General features: G+C 36.2%; 1 protein-coding gene across 1 annotated transcript; it reads right to left on the bottom strand.

Moving 5' to 3' along the window:
• Window positions 1-736: 736 nt before the first annotated feature.
• LOC103444910 (probable protein phosphatase 2C 60) lies at window positions 737-5,407 on the bottom strand. The gene is made up of 5 exons (XM_029109759.2): window positions 5,014-5,407; window positions 4,097-4,535; window positions 3,289-3,656; window positions 2,300-2,536; window positions 737-1,346 (listed from the first exon to the last, which is right to left on the bottom strand). Exons 2-5 carry the CDS (start codon window positions 4,413-4,415, stop codon window positions 1,077-1,079), a joined length of 1,194 nt encoding a protein of 397 aa, XP_028965592.1. The 5' UTR covers window positions 4,416-4,535; window positions 5,014-5,407; the 3' UTR covers window positions 737-1,076.
• Between the last annotated feature and the right edge of the window lie 4,064 nt (window positions 5,408-9,471).

Raw genomic sequence — 9,471 nt, 5'->3', positions numbered from 1 at the left:
ATTGAATTACATTATTGTTAATTTATTTTTGAGGTACTAATTAAAAAAATAAGCACCAAAAAGTAAATTATTAACGAAATATTGTTAAAATGACAAAAATACCCCAACCTTATTTGATGTTTTATTTTGGAATGCCTTTGAATTTTTTTGTTTTGGGGGCATTTTTGTCTAAATATTTTGTTGAAGCATGGTGACACCAAATCACTATTCACCTTTTCCATTCTCTTTATATAGAATAGATATGGTCGATGTTTGATATGAAGGCTAGACTGGACTAGATTTCATGTACAATCAGGGAATTAATATAGATGTTATCCCGATCTCTCCGTTTTTAAAGATGATTAGTGGGATTAGTTTTAGCCATCAACCTCTTCTCTAAATCTAGTTGTTTTGCGCATCTCAAGCATGACCGCAGTTTCTCAATTGCCGCAATTCAAAGACTACAACTTAGATGAAATGTTATTAGTACTCCAAAACAGTAAGGGAAGTGCTATTTACACACTTATTTTTACTTCTTAACACATTCTTTTAATTTTTTGCCATTAAAACGAATCGATTAAAGAAGATCAATGACAAAAAATGAATAACGGGATGTGAAAAGTAGGGAGTGTGTAATTAGCACTATCCAATAGTAATTATGTACTCTTATCCAATGTAGAAAATAAAGTAAGTGATCAATGCATAACGACTATTTATACTAGTAAAGATAAATTATTAAAAACTAAAAATGAATAAATAAAAAGAGAAGCAAAAAAACTTAATTGGCCATCTCATACAAATTTACAGATCTGAAATTCCAAGGGAAATCAAAGAGAGAGAAAAAGAAAGACGAAAGGATAAGAACATTGCGAAGAAAATAAAGCTGCGATTACTGTCACCTTGTTGTCTTCTCCCAGTTCCTTTTTTGTTGTTGGCACAGAAGCTAAATGCAAGTATTAGATTTCCAGTTAAAAGTTACAGTGTACATTAAAGAATCGAAGGCCGGCTCCTCGTCGGAAATGTTCTTGGTTCGGAAGCTACCTAGTATTAACACAGGATGATGGTGCAACAGAACACACATGAGAGATACAGTTTAATCAGGTATTGCCAGCTTCCGTTGCCGAGGCGTATGGAGCCAGAGTGTTAGGAGGCAGGTTGATTCCACCTCCTCTCACCGATAGATTTGGGCCCTTGACAGAACTAGCCTTGCTCACAAGGTTCGAGTCAAGAAACACAACAATCACGGTTATGTCATCATGGAAATGGCGGCGAACCCCGCGGTCAATCTTCTTCAAGTCCGAATACCTCATTTCTCTCTTTTTTGCTGCTTCTTGCAGGGCGGTTTTCACCAGCCTTTTTGCACTTCCCTGCATGAGGTTGGAAAACAAAAGTTAAATTCTCTGCCATAAAGGAAGGAGTTTCCATAGAAGACTGACTTGTGAGCAACATATAATCAGAAGGGGTTGACCAACAAGACATACAGAAATGAAACAGACTTAAAATATAGGTGGATTTATCTTTCTCCCCCACAAACCCGAAGTTATGAAACAGCTAAAACTTATAGGTCAGTTATTCATCAAGGACAAGAGGCACAATGGAAAATGTTGATTTTGATCGACTATGCACATTATAGAGTGATATTCTGTCTAAAAGTACAAGAACCAATGCAGCTAAAATGTCCGAAAATTTGGGTTTCTAGAACCCAGTTGATTGCTCTACTCTATCAATATGCACCGCCTGCAGCATGATATCTAAAAGCAGTTTGAACCAAATCCTACAAAACCATGGGCTTAACGAAATCTGAAACAATGACTCCATAGAGGATCATTTCAAGTATCTCACAAGTCATTTCTCCATATAATCAGCTGAGGGAGCTGGCTCCACTCTGATAGATAGATCCTACTGTCAACTGATACATGTGCAAATTTTGGAATGCACACACATTCAATACACAAACCAGCTTTCATTCAATTCAACGTACCAAACACCTTAGAATTTTGATAACTTGCAGAAAGACGTAACTTCATGCTAACAGGGACTTATAAAGGCAATCCTTTTCTCCTTTTATGTGGAGGCTAAAGCCAAAGTTCTATTTGGGATACCAGGTAGGTTTGTGTGGTGGAAAATTATTTTCTTCCCCAATATTGTCTCTCTTTAGCAAAACAAAATATGGAGATACGAGGCTTACACTAGCAATAAGTTTAACATGTCAACTGCTCCCTGATTCTACTTTCCAACATAAGAATAGTTAAATCTTTTTTAAGAAATATAATCACTTTATCGTTAGAGTACCAGTATACTATTCAACAATAAATCTTACACTTCGTGGATGTTTTTGAACTATGTCCACTGCTTCCTGATTGGTGAGGTGTTCCCATAGCCCATCAGATGCAAATATAATAAATTGATCGTGTGGCTGCAATTGGATCACTGAAATTGCTGGATCAGCGCTCAAAATTGGTCTTTTGATAGGGTCCCGAAGACGAAACTTGGAATACAAAGGCTCCCTGTTAAATTCAGCCTTTTTCAAATACACATCACCAATAGATCTAGATATCTGCAAGATGTAAGATTACCAAATCAGTTTCACATCATAGAAATGATAAGCTGTATCAAGTCAAATCATCTATTGTGTAACATTCGAAAACTGAAAATAACCAAATATTGTCCACGGAGTTTGTCTTCATATATGATAAGATGCCTCCTATATGTGATCACACATCTTGTTCCTCCAGGGACTGATATTTATCAAGATTTGAGTAATGATCTATCAGAGCTATCACTAGTATTAAGATGTGAAACCATACCTACCATACAATATTTTCCCTAAACATGAATGTGTGAACTTCATTATTCCTTCACACATAGCCAAAAGCAATCTAGATCAGTAAAAATTCCAGATTATTTTTTAGCTTTGTGAAGTACGCGATCTAGTGTGAGACTTCCCTCATTCTTGCTTAAGCAATTACAAGAAAGCAAAACAAACTTGGAAAGAGCATGAGAAGAAAACTTGATCGTGCTTATAATCCCATATAACTTATAAAATAACCAACGCACCATAGATGAAGTCATCCGGAAAACATAAACGAAACCAATATACTCTCTTTGAGGAACGGAGTTGGAGAAGTATAGTTAAATTACAGCCATTAGGAACTTTCCAGCATGCACTGTTGACTATTTGATTACCACTGAACACAAGTATTTACAGCCACTAGGGCTTGATGCAAAGAAAGTAGAGAAGTTATTAACAAAGTCTAACTCCAAAGAGCTGATATCATTAACCATTTCCTGATACTGTAAAAGAGTTACCTGTATTAGGCCTTTCACACGCCATACATTATGCTTCAAAACAACGATATGTGGATCATCAGGGTGCAAAGACTGCAGCTCCTGTCTCACAGATTCTATACAGGCATTGTGCTCTTGTGACAACTGAATAGAGAGCACCTCCCCTGTTGCCTTCACTATTCTCCCCAAAACAGCACGGGAATCACCACAGTTGGCGATATAAAGAGTTTCATTACAAATAACACCGACAAGGCAGCACGATCCTACTGCTGCAATCTGTGGTTTCATAGGCCACTGCCTAGTAACTACGTTAAGAAAACCCTCTTCTGTTGCTTGAAATGCTTTTCGTATTACATCCACAGACATTGACTGCTGCTCCGAACTAAATCCTGCATATTACACAGAAACTCAAAATTTACAACAGGAAGTTTGTCTACAAAATCTAAAGCCCAAATGCAATAATTGAAATGTAAAGTTCGTATTCCGTGCACTATACCATTAGATGCTGATATGCAAAATCCTTCACTTGAACCTGCCTTTATGGCACATACTCAACTTAATTAAGGGCGACTCGTAATTTTTAACTCTAAAAACATAATAAAAACTGCATTCACAAGGTGCTCTTCTTTACAATTCAACAAGGTTCCAAATCCAAATTAATGCACCAAATCGCTAAATCATGCCCTATATTGTGAATTTCTTCCCCTCAAATTCCTCACCAATATAAAGGCCATACAGAATTTCAAACCAAAAGCAACAAGGCCAACAAAGCTTTCTGAAGGAATTCCAAAATGTTCCAAATCTCATTAGAAAAGCTAAACTCACTTACTCTTGAGATGTTGAAAGAGGTGATCATTGATATAGCGTGACGTCTCCGGCCCCCCATGGCCGTCATAAACACCAACAAAAGTACCATAGGGGCCAGATTCATGTGTGCTCAAACTACCCGATTCAAGCTGACTTTGATCCTCAAGTAAATTGTTAGCCTGAACTACAGCCATTGAGAAATCACCATTTATGTGCTGGCCCGTGTCTTTGTACCACAGGAGCCCGTCTTGGCGACCCCCAGAATCGGCACCGGTATGAACGTACCGATTCGACCTCGGCCGAAAACAGAACTTCAAGTAGTTCATCAACTCTGATAACATCCCTCATCTCATCCAAACAACCCTCCAAAACCTCCACATGTAAGAATAACTTTTTAAAAACACAAATTCCAACCCAGAACAGCTAGTATTGCCCTTATTTCTCAGCTGAGCTACTATACACTGCAAAACATATCCACAGAACAAGTCAATAACTGCACAAATTGAAACTGTGTTTCTTTCATTCAATCAGAGCTGAACAATCAGGACCCAACAGATCAAGAAAACAACATAAAGCAGCCACCTTTACAGTTAATTTCAGTTGGGGATTGCACAAAACAGAGAAATTAGGAGTTAGGACTCAATATTCCAAAAAACCCATCTGGGTTTCCATTTAAAACAAAATATCCATCCACAAAAGCCGCTGGTTTATTGAGAAAAAATCAATAAAACTCAATGGGAGGTTTGAAAAAAAGGTCCCTTTTTTTTTGTCAACAAAGAGCTTGGTCAAGCCATTTGAAATTCCAGAAGGTCTACATCTTCACATTGCTAAAAATGAATCTTCAGTTTTCACAAATTCCAAAAGCACCCAAATAATCAGAATACAAAAAGCACCTTTCTTTCTCAAATATCAGGACCTAGAAGGCAAAAGGAGACTTACCCAATTCCTAATTTGATTGCTTCTGCTTGTTGAAACCAGCTTTTTGCTACAGCTGAAGTGGAGGAAGATCTTGAAGAGAGTAGAAGCTCCTGTGGGTACGGAACCATTAGATCTGTGGATCCATAAAATCAAACACAAGGAGCAGAATTTTGGTTTATGTATTTAAATAAAGAATGTGGAAGATGATGAGATTGTTGAACAAGTGGAGAAAGTGAACGGGAGTATTCTAAAAGGAAGAATCTTTGAGGAGGAAAAAATTGGGCAAAAGTGAAAAAAAAAATGAAAACTCGCTCCTTCTCTCTCTCTCTCTTCAGCAGACAAGCCCCATAAAAGACCAACAATGGAGAGCTTGAATCCAGCAAAGCAAAGGTCCAGCTATGGGCTCCACACCACTATATGCCACATAGGGGTAGAAGGAGAAAGGAAGAGAGTCAATGAAGATAATATTTTAGACAGTGATAATGTGTAAGACGGTATATTGGGCATTCCATGAACTGCAACTTATGTGCTGACACGTGGAAGAGGGGAGAAAGAGATGGATATCGGGGGATTCAAAGCTTAGAGCTATAATTCATCAAATCAACCCCTTTTAGCCAAATTAAGCTGTAAATTTATGTAGTTAAACTATGTCAATCGGGAGATTCAAAACTTCATAGATGGCTAAGAGTAAAACATGGTTTTACTAAAGTTGAATTTTATACCGGAAAAACCATGTTTATTGATTGATAAAAATACCAAATACAAAAAGGCCTTTATATAGAGAAAGACTAAAGCAAACCTTAGACTAAAACCCTAAAACAAATCCTAGACAAAAATAAATACTTAATGGGCAAGTAACTAATCCTTGGCCCGCAAGATAACTAATAACAATCTAAACTCCAACACCCCCTGGTCAAACTCATGGCGGAACACAGACATGAGTTTGCCAAAGTAGATGTGGATGCAAGACTCCAAATTCCAGTGCTAATGCCAATGTCAATGCCGACTTCAAGCTACCATGTCCAATCATCTTTCCTAGATTCAGATTTTGAATTAGTTGCAATATGCAAAACAGAAGCTGCTACTGTTCCAAGTGGTGACTTCTGTGGAAATTCATGTTGCTGAGATCTCTTCGGACATTGGGATTTCCAATGCCCTTTCCCTTTACAATAAGAACACTCATCTATAGCAACCCTAATTCTAATACAAGATCTTGCCACAGCCAATGCTGAAGTGTTTGACAAAGATGAAGATAGCCTATGCGACTGCACATGAACTTCTTCGGCTTATAACTCATTAAGAACAGAATCAACAGATGGAAGAGGAGTTCGATGAAGGATGGAGCTACGGAGTCTCTTGAACTCATCCCGCAAAGGCATTAGAAACTGAACAAGACGTTGTTCTTCTTTATATTGACAATAGAGCTCGATAATGCCAAGTTCTTTAGGCTCAATCAATGCAAGTTGGTCCCAAAGATTGGTCATTTCATTATAAAAAAACTTGAATACTCTTATCACCCTAGTGGATTGCACGAATCTCCATTTCTAATTGATACCTCTTAGCAAAATTGGCCTTGGTATACAACTTTGCCAAGTGATCCCAAACTTCCTTAGACGTTGAAAACTTAGCAAGTTGCATTCCAATAGTCAAATCAACAGAATTATTAATCCAAGTAATAATTTTCGAATTATTCATCTCCCATGCAGCTAACAATTCAACATGTTTCTCATCTTTGGGGTTATTTGGAATAGAAATCATTCCAGAAACATAGCCCCACAAACCTTTTCCAATAAAAAAAATTCTTCATCACATATGCCCAATACACATTATTTTCATTCAATTTCACACCGATAGCTTGTAAGGAATCATCCTTTGCAGATGCCATGACAACACTAAGGAACAAGATACCTAATAGCAAGCAGGCAACTTGAACAAACGAGTTTTATCTGGTTATGTATATTGATGTAGATGCAGACTGATGCAAGTGCAAAGATGCAAAATCAAAGATTGTGAGTACGGTGAAGTGGTGTGTCGGTAGTCCAGTTCATCAACGTGGCTGCGATGATTGCAGCGTTTCAAGTAGGTACAAATTCAAACCGGTGCAAGTAGGTTGCAGTCAGAAAGGGCCATATAGATGCAGCGGTGTGGAGTGATCTAGTACGGTGGTGGGCTAATTAGGTGGACGGCACGGTGGTTCCCGAGATAATGACCTTGCTCTTGATACCAAGTTGAATTTTATACCGGAAAAACCATGTTTATTGATTGATAAAAAATACCAAATACAAAGAGGCCTTTATATAGAGAAAGAAGACTAAAACCCTAAAACAAATCCTAGACAAAAACAAATACTTAATGGGCAAGTAACTAATCCTTGGCCCGCAAGATAACTAATAACAATCTAAACTCCAACAACTAATTGTCTACATCATCACTTAATGATAGTGAACCTAACAATTATATATTTTTCAAAATGTTAGAAAGTTATTTAGAATGTTTTAAAATATTATGATTAACTTAGAATCACTCTTAAAGATTGGGTGGTTATCCAAAATTGTATACGATTTGGTTAAAGAAATCAATATTCTAATTTGAATGTAGGTTTTAAATCATTTTTTAATAAAATAATGAACAAATTAGCATTATTATTAATATACAATGTAGATAATATTTTCCATATTTTTGTTGTTGATATTTCTTTCCTACTATAAAAAAAGGAATTGTTATTAGCACTCCTAAAATCTCATTTGGCACTCCAAACTTTCTATAATTAGAAAGAAAAATACATTTGTAACGAATGTAGAATGAGATTTTTGGAGTGCTATAACAGTTCCCTAAACAAAATAGTAGCTTTTGTTCTCGATAATTACATTGAGTTTTAGATTAGAGAAATTTTTCATTGTGTTTAGAATACAGGTCACCACGTGTCATTATATAAATAGAGAGAAGTTTTAATTTTTAATTTGTTAATTTTTTAACACAAATATCTCACCACTTGTATAGTGACATGTGGTGTACCACCTTATGTTCCGGGCACATTGAAAAATCTTTCTTTGGATTGGCCTTCCATTGTATGATTTTATGGTGTTTTTAATAAAGCATCTAATTGCCCCTCAGTACTACGGTCTGGTGGTATTACTCTTCACTTGGAAGTGAGAGGTCTTAGGTTTAAATATCGTAAATGAAAAATTTGATACCAAACTAGACTGCTCATTGTGTGGCTTAACTGAACTCCTCCTACTTTTAATGTAAAAATATCGATGTGCTAAAAAAAATAAAAATAAAGCATCTAATTTTCCAACAAAAAAAAATAGAGAATTATTATTAGCACTATAAAATTCTCAATTTGCATTGTAAACTTTCTATATTAAAAAAAAAAACACTTATGAGAAGTGCAAAATAAAATTTTCAAGTGCTAATAACAATTTTCAAAAAGCACTATAAATACAATGATACCAATTTAACTATCACTTAATATGCTTCTAGCGAGAATATTAATAAATTTATCAAATTTACAAATCAAATTAAAGTATGTATGATTTAGTTAAAAATAAATTTTATTCATTGATTTCCAAAACAGAACTCTTTTGATCCAACCAAATGAATTTGGTTAACAAATGAAACCTCTTTCAGTCCAATGAATTTGGACGGAAATTTGTAATTATCGAACATCATGTATTTACTTTTACTTCATGAATTTGGTTACTCACACGCCTTCATCCGAGTTTCGTTGAAGTCCAACCCATAACAAGTTTTTATCCTCTACATGCGTGACTACGAGGGATGTGGGAAGCCAACCAATACGGTGTCAATAATAACATACGTCAACCACCATAGGGTGACTCAATGGTTAGAGACAAATTTTAGGCTCATATTTCACATAACACATCTTGGATTTGATTCTTACCGCTAGTGAATCACATATCTTGGGTAATAACATACATCAGGGCTATCTAATGTGAGAGGCATTTAACTATGGAACTTTAGGGTCATATCCTTCTCTCATAACCAGTTCCCCACAAATAATGCACATTTCATAAACCTCTTCCCCCATTTTTGTCCATATTGCCGGCATCCTTGTAATTATTCTTAGAAATTCAGCGTAACATGCCTACGACATTTATATACAGAGAAGTTTAGGCTATACGAACACGTATAATGTATGATCATTTTCTTACGTACATCAGTGACAGTCCAAAAGTGATTGCATGTGGTTGTAATTGAGGTGGGTACTTGTTACTTTCTCTTTTATCTCTGGAGGTAAGTGCATTTGTAAGTTATTGGTGAATTCTTTGCACTCATATGAATTGCTTTATGTATCATTTGTGTGGACGTGGTCGTTGCAAAGCCTAATTTTTGGGCACTGTCCACATGCACATATCGAACGCTGTCCTAAGCCTAATTTTTGGGCATTGTCTTACACATACACATATTGAACAATGTCCTATAATAAAATGGACCAAAGTCTTGGATAGAGCTGAC

This window comes from Malus domestica, chromosome 10, assembly GCF_042453785.1.
Source record: "Malus domestica chromosome 10, GDT2T_hap1".
Classification (NCBI taxonomy): Eukaryota; Viridiplantae; Streptophyta; class Magnoliopsida; order Rosales; family Rosaceae; genus Malus; species Malus domestica.
Note: the sequence above shows the minus strand (reverse complement) of the source record. Positions and strands in the feature narration are given on the sequence as shown.

What these genes read in the sequence shown, in the direction of transcription:
- LOC103444910 (XM_029109759.2), bottom strand. Translation starts at nt 4,415, where the DNA reads ATGTTATCAGAGTTGATGAACTACTTGAAGTTCTGTTTTCGGCCGAGG. An exon ending in GTGTGAAAGGCCTAATACAG is followed by an intron (nt 2,537 to 3,288) that starts GTAACTCTTTTA and finishes TACATCTTGCAG; the next exon opens with ATATCTAGATCTATTGGTGA. An exon ending in TTCAAAAACATCCACGAAGT is followed by an intron (nt 1,347 to 2,299) that starts GTAAGATTTATT and finishes AACCTCATGCAG; the next exon opens with GGAAGTGCAAAAAGGCTGGT.